Source organism: Bufo bufo, chromosome 2 (assembly GCF_905171765.1).
Source record: "Bufo bufo chromosome 2, aBufBuf1.1, whole genome shotgun sequence".
In the NCBI taxonomy this organism is placed as follows: domain Eukaryota; kingdom Metazoa; phylum Chordata; class Amphibia; order Anura; family Bufonidae; genus Bufo; species Bufo bufo.
Genome location: NC_053390.1, coordinates 281,617,549 through 281,643,279, shown reverse-complemented (window position 1 = coordinate 281,643,279; position 25,731 = coordinate 281,617,549). Strand labels below are relative to the sequence as shown.

General features: G+C 48.8%; 1 protein-coding gene across 4 annotated transcripts in view; it reads left to right on the top strand.

Annotated features, from left to right (window-relative positions):
- The window catches only part of ACACB (acetyl-CoA carboxylase beta), a 226,043-nt gene extending 204,871 nt beyond the window's left edge, over window positions 1-21,172 (top strand). For all 4 annotated transcript variants that reach the window (XM_040416600.1, XM_040416598.1, XM_040416599.1 and 1 more), the window contains 14 exons: window positions 3,040-3,137; window positions 3,236-3,356; window positions 4,198-4,308; window positions 4,505-4,648; window positions 4,941-5,061; window positions 5,145-5,241; window positions 5,343-5,439; window positions 5,625-5,760; window positions 15,919-16,096; window positions 17,087-17,199; window positions 17,278-17,432; window positions 17,633-17,803; window positions 18,761-18,897; window positions 19,446-21,172. In XM_040416600.1, the coding sequence (XP_040272534.1) occupies window positions 3,040-3,137; window positions 3,236-3,356; window positions 4,198-4,308; window positions 4,505-4,648; window positions 4,941-5,061; window positions 5,145-5,241; window positions 5,343-5,439; window positions 5,625-5,760; window positions 15,919-16,096; window positions 17,087-17,199; window positions 17,278-17,432; window positions 17,633-17,803; window positions 18,761-18,897; window positions 19,446-19,572 (1,806 nt within the window). In that variant the 3' untranslated portion in view covers window positions 19,573-21,172. The remainder of the gene's footprint in view (window positions 1-3,039; window positions 3,138-3,235; window positions 3,357-4,197; window positions 4,309-4,504; window positions 4,649-4,940; window positions 5,062-5,144; window positions 5,242-5,342; window positions 5,440-5,624; window positions 5,761-15,918; window positions 16,097-17,086; window positions 17,200-17,277; window positions 17,433-17,632; window positions 17,804-18,760; window positions 18,898-19,445) is intronic.
- Window positions 21,173-25,731: the final 4,559 nt, after the last annotated feature.

Below are 25,731 nucleotides of genomic sequence, written 5' to 3'. Positions count from 1 at the left end.
TATCAAGGCACCCTCTCTGTCACTGACATCCGCCAGTGTGGACCTCTCGCTACAAACCTTACGCCGGTTCGGTTGGATTATCAATCTTCCCAAATCCTCACTTGTTCCATCCAGGCAACTGATCTTTCTGGGGATGCTTCTGGATACGGATGCAGCGGAGGTTCGGCTTCCGTCAGAAAAGCGCCAGCTCCTTCATCGGTCAGTTCGGAGCCTTCTGATCCACCGCCATCCTTCCTTCCGGTTCAGCATGCGGGTCTTGGGACAGATGGTGTTCTGTTTCGAAGCAATCCCCTACGCGCAGTATCACTCCCGCACCTTTCAGACTGCCATTCTGTCCGCCTGGGACAAGTCCCAGGAGAGTCTGGATCGGCATTTTCCCCTTCCCCCCCCAGGTTCGCTCCTCTCTCCTCTGGTGGTTGCGGACCCCTCTCCAAGGGCTTTCTGCCGATAACTTGGTTGGTGATTACCACCGATGCCAGTCTGCGGGGTTGGGGGGGGGGGTTTCCTCCTCAGTCCGTACAAGGCACTTGGTCTCCATCGGAGTCCAAACTGCCGATCAACGTTCTAGAGCTGAGGGCGGTTCTCCTCTCACTCCGGCATTGGACTTCGCTGCTTCAGGGTCACCCTGTTCGTGTCCAATCGGACAATGCCACGGCTGTGGCATACATAAATCATCAGGGGGGCACTCGCAGCGCGGCGGCGATGAGGGAGGTGTCTCTAATCCTTCGCTGGGCGGAAGTTCATGTTCCAGCCCTTTCGGCCATTTACATCCCGGGGGTGGACAATTGGGCGGCGGATTTCCTCAGCCGGACGACGATCGACCCGGGCGAGTGGTCTCTGCACCCCGACGTCTTCGAGTCTCTTTGCCTCCGTTGGGGTCGTCCGGACGTGGATCTCATGGCCTCCAGATTCAACCACAAGCTTCCCACCTTCATGGCCAGAGCCAAGGATCCGGACGCTTACGGCGCGGATGCGCTCGCCCTTCCCTGGACGGAGTTCTCTCTCCTCTACGTCTTTCCGCCCCTGCCTCTTCTTCCACGAGTCCTTCGGAAGATCGCGGCGGAGGGCACGCCTGCGATCCTAATAGCCCCGGATTGGCCTCGTCGTCCTTGGTACGCCGACCTTATGCTGCTCCTGGCAGACGCTCCCGTGCCTCTGCCTCGAAGAGAAGATCTCCTCTCTCAAGGGCCGATCTTCCACCAGCATTTAGGGTCGCTACGTTTAGCGGCGTGGCTATTGAAACCGCAGTTCTAACGCGGCGGGGGTTTTCTGCTGACGTGGTCCGTACCATGATTCGTGCGCGTAAACCGGCATCGTCCAGGATTTATTACCGAACCTGGCGGGCCTATTTGAAATTCTGTGAGACCTTAGATGTTCATCCCCTTCGGTTTTCTCTCCCCACGATTTTATCCTTCTTGCAGTCTGGTCTGGACTTGGGTTTGGGTCTCAGTACCCTGAAGGGTCAGATCTCAGCGCTTTCGATCCTCTTCCAGCGCCCTCTGGCTCCGCTCGGTCCAGTTAAGACCTTTCTTCAGGGGGTTGCTCACTATGCTCCCCCGTATCGCGCTTCCGTTCCATCTTGGGATCTTAATGTTGTGCTGACGGCTCTCCAATCTTCTCCTTTCGAGCCTCTGCGTAAGGTTTCCCTTCGCTTGTTGTCTTGCAAAGTTTTTTTCCTCGTTGCCATCACGTCTCTTCGGCGTGTGTCTGAATTGGCGGCACTTTCTTGTGTAGAACCCCTCTTGGTTTTTCACCAGGACAAGGTGGTTCTCCGCCCGGTCCCGGATTTCCTTCCGAAGGTGGTGTCCGCTTTTCACCTAAATGAAGACATTGTCCTTCCTTCTCTGTGCCCGTCCCCGTCTCATCCTCGGGAACGGGATCTTCACCGTCTGGATGTTGTTAGGGCTCTGAGGATCTACTTGGATGTGACTAGACCCTTTCGGCGCTCGGATTCTCTATTTGTGGTTCCGGAGGGTCCGCGCAGGGGGCTGGCGGCATCTAAAGTGGTTATTGCCCGCTTCATCAAGATGGCTATTGCTGAGGCTTACCGTGCTAAGGGCAGGGAGCCGCCCTTTGGTGTTACCGCTCATTCTACCAGAGCGGTCGGGGCTTCCTGGGCTCAGCGAAATCGAGCTTCGGCTGAACAATTGTGTAAGGCGGCCACCTGGTCGTCTTTTCACACTTTCACCAAGTTCTACAGGGTGAACACTTATGCATCGGCGGATGCTGCTTTGGGCCGCCTGGTCTTGCAGGTGGCGGTGCCTTAATGCCTACGGTGCTTTAATTCATCTTGGGTTGTGGTCCCTTCCTCTTTTTGGACTGCTTTTGAACGTCCCAAGGTTTCCTGTGTCCCCCAAGGAATTGGGCGAGAAAACGAGATTTTTGTATAACTTACCAGTAAAATCTCTTTCTCGCTCTTCCTTGGGGGACACAGCACCCACCCATTGTTTTTGGTTGCCCTGACGGGTGTTTTGACTTGTTGGTGTTATTTTGGTTGATCCTTGCCTTTGTTTTAACTACTTGGGCACATAACTGGTAGTCTCTCTCTCCAGGCTGAGGGTATAGCTGCTGGAGGAGGGGCTTAACAGTCTTTCACTTAGTGTCACGCCTCCTAGGGAGCTGAGCTATACCCAAGGTTTCCTGTGTCCCCCAAGGAAGAGCGAGAAAGAGATTTCGCACTTAGCCTCGCCTCTGGGATGCGATTTAGGCGAGCTTAGAGGAGTTATTAGTTTTCAAATTTAGGCGGGCACTGCACTTCAGAGGGGCGTTCCTGGGCACCATGGACAAAGAATAACGCCCCTCTGGGCTCCTTACAGCTTTATTTGCATATCATAAGAAGTGTTTTTTGGAAGAAATGACAAGACTCACAATAAAAAGAACAAGACATATGGAAATAAGGTACTTTATTACACATGTGTTCATTAAAAAAAAATTTTGCTAATATGCTAGTGACAGATTCCCTTTAAACAATAGATCATTTCTGATGAAACCTCCCTTTAATAGAACTGGAAATAACAGGATTTTTTTTGGTCTCTTCAGGGCTTCAAGTATTTGTATCTGACGCCTCAGGACTACACTCGTATTAGTTCTCTGAATGCTGTGCATTGTGAACATGTGGAAGTTGAAGGTGAATCCAGGTATTTATGTCTTGCAGCCAGTGCATTTAATGAATCTTAGACCGTTGTTTGGACACTTTTTTGGCATAGAAATTGCATTCATTGCGCTTGCTCCACAGGTATGTGCTGACTGACATAATTGGAATAGAGGAAGGAATCGGAGTGGAGAATCTAAGAGGATCAGGAACAATTGCTGGCGAGTCATCTCTGGCATATGATGAAATTATCACCATCAGCATGGTATGTGCGCTCAGCCTATGATCTCTGGTGTAAAACGTTGGTCTTGACCTTGGCACTTTTTTAATTTAAAGGTGTTGTCTAACTTCAGAAAACGGCATTCATCATGTAGACAGTTAATACAGTTAAGGCATTTACTTGCTTTTTCCTATAATATGCAAGCACGGCGACCACTGCTGGATTTTAGGGTGGTCATAATCCCTGGAAACGAGTAGTATATAATGTGATGGAAAAATGAATTAAGTCAGCAAAGGAGGCAATATGGATAATCACAATACATTATTAAGTGTCTTACAAAGTTCAACAGCAGTAAAGGGCTCAGTTCACCTGTGATCACCTAGGGAGGCACAGATCAGCCTAAAATCCCCAAAAAAGGAGAGACACCTTGCTTCCCATAAATAGTGATAGCCTATATTCTTTAAAGCGATAAAATATCCAATGACACAATACAGACACACAGCGTTAGCATCTACGCGTTTCGGATATTAAAATGTGACCCTTGCTCACTCTTGACATGAGAAAGGGCCACATTTTAAGATCCGAAACGCGTAGACGCTAACGCGGTGTGTCTGTACTGTGTCATTGGATATTTTATCGCTTTAAATTATAAAGGCTATCACTTTTTTATGGGAAGCAGTGTCTCTCCTTGTTTTGGATTAGTAAGTGCCTTGTATTAACTTTCTCTACATGATGAGCGCCATTTATTGAAGTGAGACAACCCCTTTAAGCAATGCTAAATGTGTCGTTTACGCATCTCTGATCAGATTATCAGATCTGTTAATGCACAGACGTTATTGACTTCTGGTTAAAATATTCGGCATTCACATTCTCTGCTTTGTTTAAGGTCACATGTCGTGCCATTGGGATTGGAGCCTACTTGGTGAGACTGGGTCAGCGTGTTATACAAGTAGAGAATTCCCATATTATTTTGACTGGTGCAGGTGCCCTGAACAAGGTAAGCCAATGATGTATTTCCTGAGTGGTTATTGTGATACATTTTCTAGCTGTCATTTTAACAAGTAATACTATTTCCACTTATTCTAATACCTCCCTGTATAATGATTTTCAGAAAGCTACTCTTATCCTTTTTTTGAAGGAGATAATAATATAATGTTTAAGAATATTTATCATGGAACTCATTTATGTTTTAGGTTCTTGGTCGTGAAGTGTATACCTCAAATAACCAGTTAGGAGGAGTGCAGATTATGTGTAATAACGGGGTGTCGCACACTATGGTCCCTGATGATTTTGAGGGAGTATATACCATTCTTCAGTGGCTCTCCTATATGCCGAAGGTAAGACACTTGTCTCATAGATCAATTACATTTCACAGTGAGTTGCCAATTCACTTCAGATATCCAGTGACTGATTTTCAGTTCCATCATATACTTTGTATACTTGCTGTCTATTTTCAGAGGACTCCTGCTCTAGAAGGCAATTTTTAATGAATTTTGGATTAAAAGAAGTTTTCACTAATGGTTTTAGTTTTACTTACATACTGTTCAAAATAATGCTTCTACTTCAGTTAAAAAAAGAAAAGGATAATAATACTTCTACTTACATATATGTGTTTACTTATATCTGAAGGACAAACAGAGCTCCGTCCCTATCATCTCACCTTCTGACCCAATTGACCGTCATATTGAGTTTATGCCAACGAAGGCTCCTTATGATCCCCGCTGGATGCTTGCCGGAAGACCTCATCCTAGTATGTCCACAGGCTATATACCCCTCTTAGTCATAATTTGTTATCGCTTTTACTGTTAAAACAACTCCTTTATATCTCTCTAGGTGTCAAAGGGACATGGCAGAGTGGTTTCTTTGATCATGGAAGCTTTAAGGAGATCATGTATCGCTGGGCACAGACTGTAGTGGTGGGACGCGCAAGGTATGACAACAGAGACAGTGCTACCATTTGACATTTGTCAGAACGAATAGTATAGTTGCGTGATTTTGCAGGTGACATGACATGTATGATTTGACTTTTAGATTAGGAGGAATACCCGTGGGGGTTATTGCTGTGGAAACCCGAACTGTAGAGATGGCAGTACCAGCTGATCCAGCAAACCTAGAATCTGAAGCTAAGGTGCTTTCTGTCATCTTTGTGATCTGTAAAGTTATACTCTGTTTATAAGGCCATAAAGTGAATGCTTGCCACTGCATAAGTCCTCTTATATATTTACCTATTATTGTATATTTTCCTTATTTTAAGCTACGGTGCAGTAATAGCTAAAACAAGGAGTCTTATGGTGGGTTGGTTTTGTTTTTTAGATAATCCAGCAGGCTGGACAAGTATGGTTCCCAGATTCAGCATTTAAAACTGCTCAGGCTGTAAGAGATTTCAACCGTGAGGGCCTGCCCTTAATCATCTTTGCCAACTGGAGGGGATTCTCTGGTGGTATGAAGGGTAAGTGGGAAACACTGTAATTACAGCAACTGTATATTTAACTAATATGCTGATCTATCTGGAATGTGAATCTGAACATGGGAAACTATTACTAGTACTGTAAACTATCCATAGTGTAATTATGTTTCTCATCCGTATCATTGGGGGACACAGGAGGCGGACACTAAGCACAACAAAGTGAGCTCCTCCCCTTCAGCTATACCCTTCCTAAAGGGACTAAGCTAAATCCGTTTTTATCTTAGTGGCTGTGGAGGCCGCCGTACTAAAGGCTCGTGGTTTCAGATCTTGATTAGGGCCAGGAAGCCATCGGCTTCCCGAGTCTTCCATCAGGCCTGGAAGTCCTATTTTAGGTGGTGTGAGCAGCATCAGCTGTCTCCTGTGCGGTTTTCTTTACCGCGACTTGTCTTTCCTGCAAGTTTCGTCCCTATCTATTCTTTTTCAGCGGAATTTGACTTCCATTTCGGTGGTTCGGACTTTTCTGCAGGGGGTGGCGCATGTTGCTCTTTTCGTCCTCCGTTGGATCCGTGGGATCTTAATCTAGTGCTTTAACGCCCTTCACTCCTCGCCATTTGAGCCTTTGCAGCAGGTGTCTCTTCGGTACCTGTCTTACAAGGTGGCATTCTTGGTGGCGATCATTTCGATCCGAAGGATTTTGGAGCTAGCAGCTCTGTCTTGTCGGTCGCCGTTCCTGATCCTTCATCAAGATAAGGTTGTCCTTCACCCTGTTCAGTCCTTCCTTCCGAAGGTGGTGTCGGCATTCCATCTAAATGAGAAGATCCTCGGTAGCAGGCGCTCCACACTCTGTATTTGGTGCGAGCCGTTAGAATCTATCTGTCCCAGACATCATCTTTCTGGAGGTTGGATTCTCTGTTTGCTCTGATTCCAGAGGGTCGAGACGAGGGCTGGCAGCGTCAAAGGCTTCCATTTCCTGATGCATTCGCTTGGCCATTGGGGAAGCGTACCGTCTTAAAGTCCGGGCACCTCTATTCCGGGTCACTGCACATTCAGCTCGGGCAGTGGGGGCCTCTTGGGTGGTGCATCATAGGGCTTCGGTCTTCAGTTGTGCAGGGCGGCGACTTGGTCGTCTTTGCACACTTTTTCAAAGTTTTATAGAGTTAACACCTTCGCGTCTTCTGACGCTTCTTTGGGGCGTAGAGTTTTGCAGACAGCGGTTCTCTGATTGGCCGGAGGGTTTCTTGTTTTACCCACCCTTGAGGACTGCTCTAGGACGTCCCATGGTTAAGCCTGTGTCCCCCAATGATACGGATGAGAAAAAAACTAGATTGCATTGGGGGACACAGCACCATGGGGTATATGCCCAGCTGACACTAGAAACAAAAAAAGTGTTGGCTCCACCCAGATGGGCTAACCCCTCTGCCAGAGCCGAGAGAGATCAGTCTTGTTCTAGTGTCCGTTGGAGGCATACATGACCTGACATGATCATCTTTTTTCGAAGGGCATCCTGCAATTTTTTTTATTTTTCTTCACTTTTTTTTTTCTCTGCAGGTTTTGACCTGCTGCAGGGGTGGCTCCATCGTGTTCCACTTTAGTTGCCCCCCTGCGGGTGCGTACTCAGGTACCTGGCAACCACCCAGTCCCCAGTTAAAACTGCTTCCGCAGTGGAATTCCGGTAGTCCCACGGTTACCGTGTTGAATCCGCCGAAGGGGTGGTCACTGCTGCGCCTGAAGACATCGGAAGGTGAGTAGGGATCCAGATCCATTGCGGGGGCCCTGTAGCCCCCTCCCTCTCTCTCTTTTCTCCACTCATGGGCCCCTAGTAGCTGGAGGCGCATAGGTGCTTCAGTGGTACCTCCACTCTGCCCATCCTCCCCTCTCCTAGTGGTGGGTTCTCTTCATCTCTGCTGGGGTACCTGCAAGGAGGCCCATGCCTTTGTTCTGGGGCCAGTATTTTGACCCTGGAAGTCCTCACTTGCTCGTTATGGGAGATCATTTTGGGTGCTTCTTTGGGCCAGGCGCCTGTTTCCCTCGGTGCTGTGTCCCTCCCGTCCCGCGGCCGCTTCCGGACACCTCCGCGATTGCGCGCGTCCGTTTCCGGCTGCGCTCATCTACTTTAGGCCCCAGGTCACGTGGGGAGGATCTTCACTCCCGCCCACTCCTGGCTTCCCGGGCTCGTTTTTTTTTTCCCTCCCCTCCGTGGGGGGAGCCCTGGGAGGGTTTTTTTTCCTCCTGCCAATCCTCTTTCAGCGCGGGCTCTGCTGGTCACGTGGGGCGTCATCATCTTCTGCTGCCGGCTCCTTCTCCTCTTCTGCACCCGGTCGCCATCTTGCTGCTCCTCTCCTGCTCTGCGGCTGCTTCTCTTTCTGGGACACAGCACCTTGGGTCTGGTAGGCAGCCCTTTGGCTGACTTTTTTCCTTGCAGGCTCCATCTTCTGGTCGAGACCCCACTCCCCCTGCCGGGATCTCTACTCATTATGCATGTTCTCTTTGTAATAAGAAGTTTCCATGCGGCCAGTCTAACTCCCTCTGCGCACAGTGCCTTGACTCCAGACCCGCCCAGGCCGCCCCTGCTGTCGTCGGTTCTTCCGGAATGGGCTGCTACCCTGTCCCAAGCCATAGGGAACCTTGCCAGCCTCTCCCAATCCCTGGCGCAGTCACTGGACTGTTTGCCTGCTCAGATTGCGGCAGCCTCTAGCAGGGACTCGCACGCTGGGGACGTCCGTTCTCGCTCTGGCACTCTGTCCCGTAAGCGACCTCGTAGGGTCTCGGCCGGGTCCCACTCTTCCTCAGCTTCCTCGGATCGCTCCCTGGATAAGTCTGAGACGGGCGAGGTTTCCTCTTCAGCCGTTTCCGCCGCTCCTGGGGACTCCTCTGATTCTGAATCAGAGCGGTGCTTGGCCATGTCTGCGGCCATACAGGATCTCATTAAAGCCGTCCGGAACGCGCTCCATGTGCAGGACGATCCTTCTTCCTCCTCCCAGGAGTCGGTGTCCTTCCGCTGTTCCAGACGTTCCGCTGTGGTTTTCCCTAACCACGCGGATCTTGACGCACTTCTGGCTAAGGAGTGGCGTCACCCTGATCGGCGCCTTCACCTTACCAAGGCCTCGGATGTCCCTTACCCCTTTTCTGAGGAATCCGTCAACCTCTGGACGGTTCCTCCTCAGGTGGCACGCCTGGCGAAGGCCACTACCTTTCCCGTGGCTGATGTGGCTTTGTCGGATCCCGCTGACAAGCGGGTCGACTCCTTGGCCAAGTCCGCTTTTGTAGCAGCGGGTGCCGCCATCCGTCCTGCTTTTGCAGCTTCCTGGGTGGCCAAAGCCTGCGTGGTCTGGGCCAAACAGCTTATCCGAGCCTTACCTCCGGACTCTGTCCAAGGGGAACTGGCCGTGCTTGCCTCTCAGATCTACCAGGCGTCCAAGTTTCTTTGTGATGCCTCTATGGAATCGGCTCGCCGCTCCGGCCGTGCGGCCGCTAACTCTGTGGCCATAAGCCGCACCATCTGGCTTCGTTCTTGGAGGCGGACTCCGCCTCCAAGAAGGTTCTCATCTCCCTTCCTCGGTGGGAAGCTTTTTGGGAAACGTTTGGAGGAGCTCATCTCTGAGGCCACTGGCGGTAAGAGTTCCCTTCTTCCACAAAACCAGCCTCGCCGCCGTCGTTTTCCTGGGTCGTCCTCGCGGACGGAGAATTTTCGTTCCTTTCGGGCCCCCTCTGCCCGACCAGACAAGAAGTCCACTAGGCCTTCCTTTAAGGCCAAGCCCTCCTGGCATGCCAAGCCCAAACCTGCTCGGCCCCAGTCCACTAAGCCACCTTCCGCATGGCTCGGCCCTGGTCAAGGTGAGGGGGGGGGGGGGGGGGCGCTTGCTCCTCCGGATACAAGATCGAATTTTCCGGTCTTCCGTCGGGACGGTTCTTCCTGACGTCGCCCCCCCAAGTCCCCCGCCAGGGCAGACGAGTTTTTTCGGGCCATTCGTTCCCTTCGCTCTCTCAGGGTCATCATTCCGGTTCCGGACTCGGAACGCTTTCAGGGTTTCTACTCTAACCTGTTCACGGTTTCCAAGAAGGACGGTTCGCTCTGCCCAATCCTGGACCTGAAGGAGCTCAATCACTTCATCCGAGTCCGTCGTTTTTGCATGGAGTCCCTCAAGTCGGTGATCGCCTCCTTGGAGGAGAACGAGTTTTTGTCGTCCATAGACATTTAGGATGCTTATCTCCATGTCCCCATTGCCCACTCCCATCAAAGGTTCCTTCGCTTCGCGGTGGGTTCTCTTCATTTTCAGTTCGTCGCCCTGCCCTTCGGCCTGGCCTCTGCCCCGAGGGTTTTCACAAAGGTGCTGGCGACTTCTCCGTGCCAGGGGGATCGCATTGGTGCCTTACCTAGACGACTTTTTGATCCGGGCTCCGTCCTTGGAGGACAACCTGTCCAGCCTACACATCACCCTCTCGGCTCTGACCGAATTCGGGTGGCTCATCAACCATTCCAAGTCCTCTCTCGTCCCATGCCGGAGGATGCCTTTTCTGGGCATGATCTTCGATACTCTCCTCGGGTGGGTGTTCCTTCCCCCAGAGAAGATTGCCTCTCTTCAGGCGGGGGTGGCTCGTCTCCGTGACCCGTCTCCCTTGACCATCAGGATGTGTATGCGCGTCCTGGGCAGGATGGTGGCCTCCTTCGAGGACATTCCCTATTCCCAATTTCACTCCCGGGACCTTCAGCTGTTCATCCTGTCCAGGTGGGACAAGTCTCCGGCAGGCCTCAATCGCCGGATCCGCCTTCCTCCCGAGCTTTGCAAGGATCTCTCCTGGTGGCTGAACCCTCGGACGGTGTCCCTGGGCCGGTCCTTCCCCCTGATCACCACAGATGCCAGCCTCACAGGTTGGGGGGCTGTCTTCGGGTCCCTCACTGTCCAGGGTCTGTGATGTGTTCAGGAGTCCTCCCTGCAGATCAACGTCCTGGAACTCAGGGCGATTTTCCTGGCGCTGTCTCACTGGACTCCCCCGGGTCCCGGCGATCCTGGTGGCTCCGGATTGTCCCCGCAGGGCGTGGTATGCGGATCTGGTGTTTCTGCACGATCTCCTTTCCCAGGGCCCTCTGTTCCACCCGAGTTTACATCAGCTTCGTTTGACGGCGTGGCTGTTAAGACCGAGGTCCTGAAGTCCGGTGGTCTCTCGGACTCGGTCATCCGGACGATGCTTCACGCTCGCAAGCCCCAGTCGGTCCGCATTTACTATCGGACCTGGAGAGCGTATTTTGACTGGTGTGAATCTGGTCGATTTCGCCCTCTCCGGTTTTCTGTCCCTAACATTCTGGCCTTCCTTCAGGCCAGATTTGATAAGGGTCTTCGCCTGGCTTCTCTCAAGGGTCAGATTTCGGCCCTCTCTGGCCTTTTCCAGCGGCCTGTGGCTTCGCGGCCCCAGGTTAGGACTTTTCTCCAGGGAGTTGCTCGCCAAGCCCCTCCCTTCCGCTTCCCGGTGGAGCCGTGGGACCTGAATCTCGTTCTGGACGCCCTTCAGTCATCGCCCTTCGAGCCCTTGGCGGAGATCTCTCTGTCTTTTTTCTCGTTTAAGGTGGCCTTCCTCGTGGCTGTCACCTCCATCCGCCGGGTTTCCGAACTTGCGGCGCTTTCTTGCCGTTCGCCTTTCCTGGTGTTTCAGCAGGACAAGGTGGTCTTGCGTCCTGTTCCCTCTTTTCTCCCGAAGGTGGTTTCCTCATTTCATTTTAATGAGGAGATTGTCCTTCCTTCCTTCTGCCCCAATCCTTCTCACTCACGGGAGAAGTCCCTCCATTGCCTGGATGTGGTACGGGCCCTTCGCCTGTATCTTCACCTCACGGAACCCTTCCGTCTTCGGACTCTCTCTTTGTGGTCCCGCCGGGACCTCGTAAAGGTTTGCCTGCCTCCAAGGCCACCATTTCTCGCTGGGTTCGGTCGGCCGTCAAGGAAGCCTATGTCGCAAAGGGGCGTGCTCGCCCTTCCAGGTTGACCGCACATTCGACTAGGGTGGTTGGGGCTTCTTGGGTGGTGCGTCATCAGGATTCAGCTTCCCAGGTCTGCCGGGCCGCCACCGGGGCGTTGGTTCACACTTTTTCTAAGTTCTACCATATTCATTCCTTGGCTTCTGCTGATGCCAGTCTGGGATGCAAGGTTCTGCAAGCAGGTGTGCTTTAGATTGGTTGCATGGCGCTTTTTTCTTCCCACCCTCGGGGACTGCTTTGGGACGTCCCATGGTGCTGTGTCCCCCAATGCCATGCACGAGAAAATTAGATTTTTTGTACTCACCGTAAAATCCTTCTCTCGTAGTAGACATTGGGGGACACAGATCCCTCCCTTCTTGAGTTTCTTCTTGTTTGCAATTCCGGCTTTTGCCTAGTTTGGTTGTCGGGTTTCCCCCGTTGAAGACTTGTTGGCTTCTCAGTTTTTGGTTCGGTGTGGCGTTCCTATTGCTTTTGTACCGACTGATCTCTCTCGGCTCTGGCAGAGGGGTATAGCCCATCTGGGTGGAGCCAACACTTTTTTTTTTTGCTTCTAGTGTCAGCCTCCTAGTGGCAGCTGGGCATATACCATGGTGCTGTGTCCCCCAATGCCTACTACGAGAAAAGGATTTTACGGTGAGTACAAAAAATCAAATTATCTGGGCTATACCCACTGCAGATGCAGGAGCAAACCAGTTTTTTTCTAGTGTCTATAGGAGGCAGACACGACCTGCTTTTTTCCTGCAGGTCTTGCTGCTATTTTGTTATTTAATTTTTTCTTCATGTTTTTTTTTTTTCTTCTTTAGGCTTCATTCACACGTCCGTGGTGTGTTGCAGACCCGCAAATTGCGGATCCCCAACACACCCGCCCGACACCCCTATAGAAACGCCTATTCTTGTCCGCAGCTGCGGACAAGAATAGGACATGTTCTATCTTTTGCGGAGCTGCGGACCCGAAGATCGAGGCCGCGCTCTGCGGATGCGGACAGCACACTGTGAATGGGTCCGCACCCGTTCCGCAAAATTGCGGATCGGATGCGGACCCATTTGCGGACCTGTGAAGGGAGCCTTATGCAGAATTTTCTCCTGCTGCAGGTGGGTGCTCCATCGTGGGCTGCCACTTTAGTTGCACACCCTGCGGGCGCGTACTTCGGTACCGCTGGTCACCCAGTACCTATTACTGCCTCCGCAGTGGCTTGCCAGCATTCCCACGGGGCCCGTGCTGAGTCTGCTGATGGGGTGACCCTGCTGCGCCTGAAGATGTCAGAGGGTAAGTACAGCTCTCTCCCCTCTCCCCCACTGGAGGAAGGCTCTGTTCATGGGCGGCAGATGCGGCTTCCAAAAAGGCGCTGATCTCTCTCTCCCTTTTCAGGGTGAAAAGCTGTTGGTGCTTATTTCAGAGGCCACGGGAGGAAAAAGCTTCCTCCTCCCCCAGAACCGCCCTCGTCGCCCTCCCTTGGCGGCTTCAAGGTCCAAAGATTTTCGCTCCTTTCGGGACTCTTCCTCCCGCTCAAACAAGAAGTCAGGGCATTCTCGCCCCAAGCCTTCAAAGCCCCAGTCTGCAAAAACATTTTCTGCATGACTGCACTTTACCACATGGGGGGGGGGGGGGGGGCGCTTGCTTGACTTTCAGGAGTTGTGGCGTGCAAGCATGTACGACATATGGGTCCTGGAGATCGTCTCCTCCGGTTACAGGATAGAGTTTTCCACTCTTCCTTCGGGTTGGTTTTTCATGTTGCGTCCCCCCAAGTCTCCCGTAAAGGCGGCAGATTTTTTCCGGGCCATTCATTCCCTTCAATCCCTCGGAGTGATCGTTCCAGTCCCCGATTCGGAACGCTTCCAGAGATTTTATTCAAATCTATTTACGGTCCCCAAGAAGGACGGCTCCCTCCGGCCTATCCTGTATCTGAAGGCACTCAACGGCCTTGTTCGGACCCAGCACTTCCGCATGAAGTCGCTCAGGTCGGTGATTGCCTCCCTGGAGGAGGGCGAATTTTTGTCGTCCATCAACATACAGGACATGGGGGCACTCCATATTTCCATTGCCGTGGCCCATCAGCGGTTCCTTTGCGGTGGGTTCTCTGTATTTCCAGTTTGTGGCTTTGCCCTTCGGCTTAACTATCCCAAGTCCTCCCTGGTTCCCCGCCAGAGAATGGATTTCCTGGGCATGACCTTAGACACTCGCCTCTGTCGAGTGTTCCTTCCCCAGGACAAAGTAGTGGGTCTCCGAGATGCAGTGGTTCGTCTTCGCAAGCCGTCCCCTCTACCTCTTCGGACGTGCATGCGGCTTTTGGGCTTGATGGTTGCCTCTTTCAAGGCAATTCCCTACTCCACCAGACCAAGGTCCGCTACTCCACCAGAGTTTACATCAGCTGCGTTTAACGGCAGCTGTTGAGGCCCCGTTATTGAGGTTCTATGGTCTCTCGGAGTCTGTTATCCAGACTATGCTCCACGCATGCAAGCCCCAGTTTTCCAGATTTTATCATCGTACCTGGAAGACTTATTTTTCCTGGTGTGAGGCTGCTTAGTTTCACCATCTCTACCTTTCTATTCCCAGAGTCTTGTCTTTCCTCCAGGTGGGCTTTGGCTGGCCTCTCTCAAGAGTCAGATATCTGTTCTTTTCCAGAAACCCCTGGCTTCTCGCCACCAAGTGAGAACCTTTCTGCAGGAGGTCGCTTACCGCGTTCTGCCTTTTCGTCCTCCTGTGGAACCGTGGGACTTGAACATTGTTCTGGACGCTCTTCAGGCCTCTCCCTTTGAGCCTTTACAGGATATTTCTCTTTCCTTTGTCTCGTTTAAGGTCACCTTTCTTGTGGCGATTACTTCTATTCGCAGAGTTTCTGAACTTGCTGCGCTCTCTTGCAGATCCCCTTTCTTGGTGTTTCATCAGGATAAGGTGGTTCTGCGTCTGGTCCCTTCTTTTCTCCCTAAGGTGGTATCCTCATTCCACATTAATGAGGAGATTGTCCTTCTGTCCTAACCCCTCTCATCCTAGAGAGCGTTCTCTTCACCGTTTGGATGTTGTTAGGGCTCTTCGCCTCTATCTTCGGTTGACTGGGTCCTTCCGCCGGTCGGACTCCCTCTTTGTGGTCCCTGAGGGTCCTCGCAAGGGCCTGCAAGCTTCCAAGGCCACCATATCCCTTTGGATTAGGTTGGCAGTTAAGGAGGCCTATGTTGCGAAGGGTCGTGTTCCTCCCTTTCGGTTGACCGCTCATTCCACTAGGGCGGTCGGGGCTTTTTGGGCGGTTAGACATCAGGCCTCAGCTTCCCAGGTCTGCAAGGCCGCCACCTGGACCTCTGTCCATACGTTTTCCAAATTTTATCACATCCACTCCTTGGCTTCTGCTGATGCCAGTTTGGGTCGCAGGGTTCTGCAAGCAGCCGTGAGTTAGTTGCGTTGCATGGCTGTTTTTCTGCCCTCCCTTGTGGACTGCTTTAGGACGTCCCATGGTACCGTGTCCCCCAATGCATTCAAGAGAGAACTGGATTTTTGTACTCGCCGTAAAATCCTTTTCTCGTAGGATGCATTGGGGGACACAGATCCCACCCTCTGTGGCTAGTTTTTTTCTGTTGGTTCTCTCTGGTTTAGGACTTGTTGCCTTATAGCTCTGTCTTGTGCTCCTACTGCTTTTCTACCTACTGGTTTGCTCCTGCATCTGCAGTGGGTATAGCCCAGATAGGAGGAGCCAACACTTTTTACTTCTAGTGTCAGCCTCCTAGTGGCAGCTGGGCATATACCCCATGATGCTGTGTCCCCCAATGCATTCTACGACAAAAGGATTTTACGGTGAGTACAAAAATCCAGTTTTTGCACTCACCGTAAAATCAGTTTCTCTTTCGTTCATTGGGGGACACAGCTCCCACCCATTCTTTTGTTTTGTTACGGCCCGGGCGGGCCTGTGTGATTCTGGGTTTGTACATTGTGTGTTTGTTTGTCTTGCTTCTCCTACTGCTTTTGCACGAACTGATTTAGCTTAGTCCCTGTAGGAAGGGTATAGCTGAAGGGGAGAAGCTCACTTTGTTGTGCTTAGTGTCCGCCTCCTAGTGGCCATAGCTATACCCATGGTCAAGCCTGTGTCCTCCAATGAACGGAAGAGAAACAGATTTTACGATAAATGCAAAAATCTAGTTTTATGTTGTTGAACTAGTGACAAGCTTGTAGCACCATAATTCTCACTGTAACTGTTCTCTCTATATTATTTGAAAAACATGTAAGTATATATTGCCTTTTCCAGATATGTATGATCAGGTTCTAAAGTTTGGAGCATACATCTTGGACAGCCTTCGAGAATTCAAGCAGCCTGTTTTGGTATACATTCCACCATATGCTGAGCTAAGAGGAGGATCATGGGTTGTCATTGACCCTACAATCAACCCTCTGTACATGGAGCTTTATGCAGACAAGGAAAGTAGGTGGGTAAACCTTACCATATGTAATGGGGACCCTTATCCTGTTAGCCAGGGCAGAGAGCAGCTAGCTACCTATAGCTTTTCTTATTCTATAGAAACCAGTAGGATTTTTGATGACCTGATGAGGGGGACATGTCCAGCCCAGAAACACTTAGTTTTTTTTTTTTTTCTGCGTAAACAATTTTTTAGTTTTATTTGCTTCTGTTCTTCTTGATGACAGCGCCAGCAAAGAACCATTTTTTGTTTTTTTTGCTAACCCAAGCTATTGTCCTTCTGACTTTCCTGAAGTTGTCTTCTTCCAGTTGAGGCTAGTACTGTAACAAGTCTTGGTAACATGTTTCTAACATTGTTTGGAATGGCTAAACATTTTAAAGGGCATCTGTCAGCAGATTTGTACCTATGAAACTGGCTGACCTGATGTGCACTTGGTAGCTAAAGTCATCTGTTTTGGTCCCATGTTCATATGTGCCCACATTGCTGAGAAAAATGAAGTTTTAATATATGGAAATTAGCCTCTAGGAGAAACGGAGGTGTTGCCATTTCTCCTAGAGGCTCGGCTCTCTCTGCAACTGCTGCGCCCCCTGCACTTTGATTGACAGGACCAGGCTGTGTAAACGTGTTCAAGCCAGGACCTGTCAATCAAAATGCAGAGGGAGCGACAGTTGCAGAGAGCTGACCGTCTAGGAGTAACCAACGCCCCTTTTGCTCCTAGAGGCTAATTTGCATATATTAAAACTTCATTTTTCTCAGCAATGTAGGCACATATAACCATGCTGACAGATGCCCTTTAAAGTTATTTAGGGCAGTGAACATGCTCATTATTAGTACCAAATTGTTCTCCCTAGAATAAGTAATACTTTATAATAATTATAAAGGAATATAAAATTATATAAGTAATTTATAAGTAATACACTGGTGTGTCTGCAAGTGTATTTGAGAGTTCTATAATATTGTAATAGTACATGACTTAGCAGCATCTTTTCTGTCTTGTAGAGGTGGTGTCTTGGAAGCAGAGGGCACAGTGGAGATCCGTTTCAGAAGGAAAGACCTCATTAAGACCATGAGGCGGCTAGACCCAATTTATATCCAGATTGTAGAACAGCTTGGTAAATACAGTATCTGAGAGGTCCATCCCTTGTGTACTACATTATGGGAATTTACCACATGTTCTTAACTTTCTTTAGGTACTCCTGAGCTGACAGATTTGGAGCGTAAGGGCTTAGAAAATAAGCTGAAGGCGAGAGAGGAACAGCTACTTCCCATTTACCACCAGGTTGCTGTGAAGTTTGCAGATCTACATGACACCCCTGGGAGAATGCAAGAGAAAGGAGTCATTACAGTTAAGAACAACATAGTTCTAACTTTTGTTAAATGAAATTGTATAGCAAAGTTCTAAAGTTTTACCTGACACTGATGTTTTTTGTGTTTTTAGACTTTTTTTTTTTGTAACAAAATGACAAGTATACTTTGTACCTAACCTTGTATATCTGTGATAGAATCTGTCGGATTTCAAACATTTTATTCTCTTCTAAACATCAGGATATTCTGGAGTGGAAACAGTCAAGAACTTTCTTGTATTGGAGACTGCGACGCCTCCTCCTGGAGGAAGTGGTGAAGAGGGAGATCCTTCACGCCAATAGTGAGCTCAGCGACATACACATCCAGTCCATGCTTCGCCGCTGGTTTATGGAGACAGAAGGAGCTGTCAAGGTGCCGTATTTCTTTTCTGAGTGTTGCAGTTAAAATATACCTCCAGTTTTATGGAACTTCCCCTATTTGTATGTGCCCAGCTTTATTAATTCACCAAATTATGTATATGTCCCTCAGGACCTCCTTCTCCTTGCTTTGTTCAGCCAGACCTTCATTGCACAGTATAGTTGTTGGGTCTACGATCCCACCTTCTCCCTCTAGGAATCCCTATCCAATGTGCTTTGAGGTGCTGGAAACGGACTCTGATGACTTCACTGTCCGCAGGGAGTGGCCAGTTGCAGGGTCCTCACTCCTGGTTTCACACTGCAAACATAGCTTGAGATAAAGGGCCTGCTGCTGTCCGAGATTTGCCTATTCTGCAGTGTCTGCATACTTCTCATACTTTCCTCCCTATGCTTCACACTAGCCAAATGTAGCCTGGATAGTTTGTGGCTATTTGCTGTGCTGCCAAGCAAATTCATGTAATCTCACTCTTGGCAGCCTGGGACCTAAGGGAACGGAAATGACTTCATTTTCCCTTAGATGGTGTCGATAAAATAAAGTCCAAACATTAGCAGCAATGGATGCTGAAGATTTGCAGTTTTAATGGTGAAAACACATTTTTGCCTATCCACAAAGTAAAAACCAGCACAGGTCTTAAAAGCTGTGACAATCGTTTATTCTTGAGTACAGCAAGCACAAATAAATAATAATTTCGACCCTCATCTGGTTTTGGGTCACAACAATCACTGATGCAGAACACTGACACGTGAATAAGGCCTCAGATGAATTTTGTAAATGACATTATAATTGGAGGTACGCTATAAGACTTGGCTCGGATGCCTTTATGTTTTTAGTTCAGATGCAGTTTAGGAGCACAACAAAGCCTTTGTTGTGTAAAGGAGTTAGATTTATTTTTTTGTAAATTAGAGGATCAACAGCTACTGTAAATCAGCGTTTTCTTTTTCTGCTCTCAAGGCATATTTGTGGGACAATAACCAAGTGGTGGTGGAGTGGCTGGAGAAACATCTACAAGAGGAAGACGGTGCAAGATCTGCTATCCGGGAGAACATAAAGTACTTGAAGAGGGACTATGCTATGAAGCATATCCGAGGGTGAGTGTGAGATAAATGCTGTTGCAGTGTATCTGGTTGGGGGATCTTCATTACTGCTGCAGTGAGATAATGTAACTTTGTCCAGATTAGGCTATTTTCGCACTAGCGGCAGGACGGATCCGACAGGCTGTTCACCCTGTCTGATCCGTCCTGCCGCTATTTCGCCGGACTGTCGCTCCGTCCCCATTGACTATAATGGGGGCGGAGCTCTGGCGCAGCACGGCAGTGCACGGCGAAAGGCCCCTGGACTAAAAGTACTGCATGTCCGACTTTTTAGTCCGGCGGCCTCTCGTCGCGAACTGCCATGCTGCGCCGGAGCTCCGCCCCCGTCCCCATTATGGTCAATAGGGACAGAGCGGCGGCATGGCAAAATAGCGGTAGGACAGATCCGACAGGGTGAACAGCCTGTCGGATCCGTCCTGCCGCTACTGTGAAAGTACCCTTATTGAAATGTTTTATGAAGGTTGGGTACCAGAAACATAGGGTTTATGTTTGTTTTTGTTTTTCTAAATAATGGTCTAAATGTTTGTTTCTTTTGCCTTCTACAGTCTGGTCCTAGCAAACCCGGAAATTACAATGGACTGTATTGTTCACATGACCCAGCAGATTACACCAGTTCAACGAGCCCAGCTAACAAGACTGTTATCAACTATGGAAAACACGCCTGCCAGCTGACATTAAGTCAGGAAGACATTGCTTGATGCCAATAGACACTGTGATTACGCTTAGTATAGACGTCCTTCAACTTGCCATCCAGACTGAGCTTGAGAACTGCTACCAAACTTTGCCAATAGGTGCCTTTCAAGAATGTACTTAAAAAGTGCTCAGTGTTTACTGTGGGGCACAAGTTACTGAAACCATGGGGGAGATATACTGAGACGGGAGTCACAGGCCTTTTAATAAATTTGGTGCATTTCCAGGCAGTTCATGGAGCTTTGGCCGCACCCCCTTATACTAACCCCCACCCACTTTTCTTGCCACTTTTAAAAAGTGACAAGACAAGTGAAAAGTCGCAAATTATTGCGCAATTATAATGTGCACCATAATTTGACACTTTTTTTACACCACAATAACACTTTAGTAAATGTCCCTCCATCTGCATTATGCTAAACAGTGTATTTCTTGTCAACTGTCTTATTACTTTTTATGCCCATAGATTTATTACATGTTTGTTTTAAACCTTCGTGACAAAATATGTAAGATGATGCAAATGGTTCACAAGCTGCTACTTTCCACAATGCACTTTGACCCAAATATGTAATTTTATTACCTCTCCACACCCCCCCAGATCAATCATTCAATCCATTCTGGGAGGTAGTAGCAAGCTAATGCATTAGGTGCTGGCACACAGTGCAGTTCTGACATGAATTCAGGATGCAGTTTTCAATTTAGCTGGTATAGAAGCCTCATTAAACCCTGGTCTTCTGCGCTGTGTGCCAGCAACCTTGGGCTAGGGCTACACTTCGACAGAAAGGGTACAACTACATTGCAACGCACCAATGTTGCATGATTTTTTTTTATAATCGTAGTCAATGGTGTTGAACTGTGACATACTGTGACGCAACAGTCACACAAAAATCCAGCTTGGATGGCTTATTTGCGACTATCGTGTCGCAGTAGCAGCATTTCGCAGTGCGACACAATTGAAAATCATTATAAAAATTGTCTCGCGTCTTTTCAACGACAAGAAGTCGCGCGACACATGTCGTCGTGTAACCCTAGTCTTATTCACACATCAGTGTTTTGGTCATTGATTTCCACAAATGATTGTGAGTAGTCTTCCTAGATCTGAAGTCAATTAGTTCAAAACTTCGTTTGAATGCTGTACGGAGATTCGTCTCCGTGCAGCATTTAAACTTATGGGCTCTGGCGAGGCAAAGTGAGTTTTCTCGCGGGACTTCGGTGAAAAACTTCGGGATTTGATTTGTCAACATTTAAAACCATTTAAAAACATGGATCTGAAGTCTACCTTATTTGGATCCATGTTTTAAAATGGTTTGAAAGTTTAAAAATCGATGGCTGACATTCATCCGAAGTCTCGCAAAACTTCAGTGATAACTCACTTCACCTCCCTGGAGCCCATCCTTGATCTGAAGCCGATTCGTTCAAAACTTTGTTTGAATGCTATATGGAAATTCATCTCCATACAGTATTCAAATTTTTGGGCTCCAGCCAGGCGAAGCGAGTTATCACCAAAGCCTTGCGGGACTTCAGTGAATAACTTCGGAATTTGATTTTTCAACATTAAAACCATTGTAAAACATGGATCCGAAGTCTGCTTCGGTACCGAAACCAACTTCGGATCCATGTTTTACAATGGTTTTAAAGTTAAAAAATTTAAATTATTCACAGAAGTATCACTTCGCCTCGCCGGAGCCCATACATTTTAATGCTGTACGGAGACGGGTCTCCGTACAGCATTAAAAGGAAGTTTTGAGCAAATCTAGGATCCGAAGCTTGATTCACTCAGCACTACTTGTGAGCCAAAACCAGGATTGGAGCCCCCACAGACGTAAAGTATAAGGGAAAGATTTCCACCTGTTCCTCATTTTTGACCTGCACCTGGTTTTGGCTCACAATCACTGAAGGAAATCACTGACCGAAAACTGACTGTGTGAATAAGGCATAACAATACGTTTTTATACGCACAGTTGTAATCATGTAACAGTTCTACATTAATGTTATTATGTGAACCACAAGTATTAAGATCAGGCTGAACGAGGAGAGCGAATAAATAAGTAGCCAGAAAGACATTTTAACATGTTACTCATTCTTCACACATATACAATACCATCCTCTAATTGTAGGGTGACTGTACTAAGCTATCTCTGTCAGTGCCATGGATCGGTGGTCACGCATGTAGACTACTCTCCATTCACACAGAGGATTCAGACGCCCCTGTTCTCGTGATCAGTGAGAGTCCCGGCAGTTGACCACGAAGACTATGCATTTATCACCTCTCCTGTGGGATAGATGATAAATGTTGTTTACTGGGAAACCCCTTTAAATGGGATATGTCATCAAAAAATGTTAAACATATTTAAGAATTTATGGTCATTTAGTTTTATTTTCTCTGTCACTATCTGTATATAAAAAATTATGAAATCTAGTAGTTTTTAGTCTGGCCAATAAGCCAATTATAATAGACACTTTGGGGGAGATTTATCAAGACCGACTCTTTCTGTGCTGGTCTTGATATGCCCTGCACTGGCGGAGGATGCACTTAATTTATGATGAGGTTCAGGCCTCGTCGTAAATTAGGCACGTCATCTGGCATTTCATGCGCCTAAACAGAAATCTATGACAGCTCAGAGCTGCCGTAGATTTCTAGCTTAATTTGTGCTACAAAACTGGCGTAAATTAAAATAAATTTGCAGCTGCTGTCCATGCCCCCTTGCCACGCCCACTTAGGAAACGTGGAGAGGGCGGTGTAAAAACTAGGAGATGCAACATTTAAAAAAAAAAGTTGCAAACACAGTTTGCAACTTTTTACACCACTTTTCAGGTGCAATGGAGATGATAAATCTCCCTGTTTAATGTTCTGTGGGGATCACTTCTTAGCTGAGATCTCATTATCATCACCGGCAGAATTATAAGAAAAGATAATATTTATTATACAATATATACCATATTTTCCGCTTTATAAGACACACTTTTTCCCTCCCCCAATAGCTGGGGGAAAATGGGTCTTACAACGCGAATACTATTGAGCGCTTCCATTTTGGAAGCAGTCACTAGTATGCAGGAGTCGTGGGGAGTTAAGCGATGCCGGTACTCTCCTCTCCCTGGTCTTCCCCCAGGCACTGTGCTGCACTGTCCTGACTGCGTACAGCATCAGGACGTAGACTTGACGCTGCATGCAGTCAGGTCACAGTACAGCATGGTCCCAGAGAAGATGAGGAAGCGTGACTGCAGGAGAGACCACCGGAGCTGGAGAGTAGCAACTAAAGCAGGAGAGGTAAGTGAATTTATTTATTTTATTTCTGATGAGCATCTGATCTGAGGTCTGACATGGGGGGTTTGATCTAATATGGGGGTCTTATCTGAGGTCTGACATGGGCAGCAACAGGTACAATAAAGTGACATCATGTCTGCTGCGCTGAGCACAATAGCCCAGGGATCAGGGAATCCTCATCATTCCCCGGCGCTCTGTTAATCAGCAGTGCAGGCGCGATGAGAGCGCCGACAGTTGAATGGTAAAGCAGGGAACGTACAGCTCCCTGCTTCACCATTGCACTCAACTGTCTTTTCGTCCCTAGCAGAGACAGTTGAGAGTGAGACATGCCACACCCCTCGCGGGACAGCCATCAAACTCCGGGATCTGGAACCCAGGACACCTACCAATCAGCTGTTTGAGAAGGCACCAGCTCTCCTCTGAGCTCTGCGGCCTTCTCTCTGCTTTTCCTAGGCCTAGTGACGACACGTTCATGTGTCACATGGCTGAGGAGCACTGGTGCCTTCTCAAACAGCTAATCAGCAGGGGTCCCAGGTGTCAGACCCCCACTGATCAGTAAAAAAAAAATCTCTGAAAACCCTTTTACGTATAAAATTATGCTAATTGTAAAAGGAATGCATAAGAGTGTGTAAACTTGCCGGAGTGTCAGTAAAAACATGCATGTTAGGCTAGTTTTAGCAAGCAACTTTTTTTTGTCCAGCTGAATCCCAGCACTAATGCCAGAAACAAGCCAGATCCCCACTAGGTTCAATTATAGTCAATGGGCTCAGACAGGGAAACGTAGTATCCGGTTATGCCATATACGATGAATTCCAGCAGGCTGTTCTTCTGCCGGAACAGCCTGCCAGAAGATTTTTAGCTCTAGTATGAAACTAGCCTTAAAGTGTACCTGAGTTTTCCAAAAAAGGTTTCATTATGGCTGTGCTTTTGCTACTGTAATGAAACAAGTCTTTTTGGGATTCCCTAATGTCTTCCTCAACCATATTCCTCTCTTCAGCTGCACAGCTAGATGCAGTTCTCTCACAAGCAGGGGGTGTCTCCCTTCTGTGGAATCTGCCAGCACTGTACTTCTGTGATGTCCTTTCCATTACTTCCTTGTGTGTTTGTTTTCAGCTCTGGAGCTCACAGAACAGATAAGGAGGGAAAAATCACACTTACAGACACACAGGAGGCTTCTGTTGTCTTTGGAAGCAGTGTAGAAGCAGCTCTTTTATCAGGCTCAGCAAACTCTGACATTCCCCCACTTTCTGTGTACCATCTACTGTGTCTCTGTTACTAGGGACAGATCTTATCTAACAAGAGGCAGTGGATTTTAAATTAGGTGGAAGTGAGACTCGTAGTGGCCATGACTTTACAGCTTTTTTCAGGTGGATGCAGGCATATTTTTTATGTGAAGCAATTTAGAAATTTGCTAGTTACACCGTTCTCTATTAAATGAAATGAAATTGTGTGAAAGTACAGTGACTAAATGTGTGAAACGTTACCTATATGCGTGGATGAGGGAGATCCTGAAACATTTTGTTTAGTATTTTGTTTGCAATTCACTATTGGGACCCTGAGAGATCTGTTCTTCCCTACATCATTTTAGGTCAAAAACATAACCTAAGGGGGAAAAAGTGAAACTACTAATATTACTCGCACATATTCATTGGGGGACACAGAAACCGTGGGTATAGCTATGTCCTTTAGGAGGCGTTGACACTAGGTAAAAGCTGTTAGCTCCTCCTGCCAGCGGAAGGGTCACCCATCCAAGTCCCTCTTCCAGTGACCTGCCACTACGGTGCCAGTAGCTGAAGGGGTGACCCTGCTGGAGAAGAGGAAGGGTGAAGATGGTGGCAGGACAGATAAGTAATGCCTGCTCCCGGCCTTCGACCCCCTCCCTCCCTAGAAGAGGTACTCTCCGGTCTCCTGTGTGACTCGACCGGCGGGGGATGATTTTTTTAGACACCTTGAGCCATTCCCGGTGAACAGAGGAGTACATTTGGGTTGGGAGGGGGAGGGACTTATCTCGGGCGCTCGGTCCAGGACTCATAGGAGAGGAAGCGGCACAAGTCTATTACCTCCTCTCCCGCTTACAGGGTGGCACTCCACATCGGCTTTCCAGGGCTGCCTGCTGGCGGAGCGCCATCACAATCTATACAGGTGCTGCAGGGGTTACAGTTTGGGCGGCGCTGTTGGGGCTACTGATCGGCGCGCACTGCCGCGGGACCTGAGGGGGCGGGGCCTTCTCTTCCTGCCACAGCGTTCAGGAAGCTCCCTCGGATGCACCCCCCAGAGCTTCTTGCTCGGGTGACTCCCCTAGGTCACTTCCCTCTGGTGAATCTGTCATCGCACGGCAATCACAAAAGCGTCCCAGAGTAGAACACGTTTCTTCCTCTGATGCTTCTCCCTCTCCACCCTGTGCAAGATCTCACTCAGGTTTTTCTTCTGGGGACGTGCCGTCCGAAGGAGAGGTAGAGAATTATGATTTGGACATGGATACGGAGCAGCCTTCCAAGTTGCCTCCACTGTAGATGGCCTCATTGCTGCCATCCGTGACACCTTCCAGGTGCAGGATGATCCTCCACTGACCAACAGGGTGTATCCTTTTTTTGTCCAAAACAGGCCTCGAAGGTGTTTCCTCGCCATATTGATTTTTCGGCGGTGGTTTCTAAGGCTTGGGATCATCCAGACATGTGTTTTTCCACCCCTAAAAAGCTTGATATTCTATATCCATTCCCAGCGGATTGTGTGTCCACGTGGGCATCCCCTCTTAAGGTCGACCCACCAGTGGCACGGCTAGCAAAAAATAGGGCTATTGTAGCTGATGGATTCTCCCTTCAGACCCCTGAAGACCGTCGGATGGAAACCTTGACGAAGTCCCTCTTTGCAGCTACAGG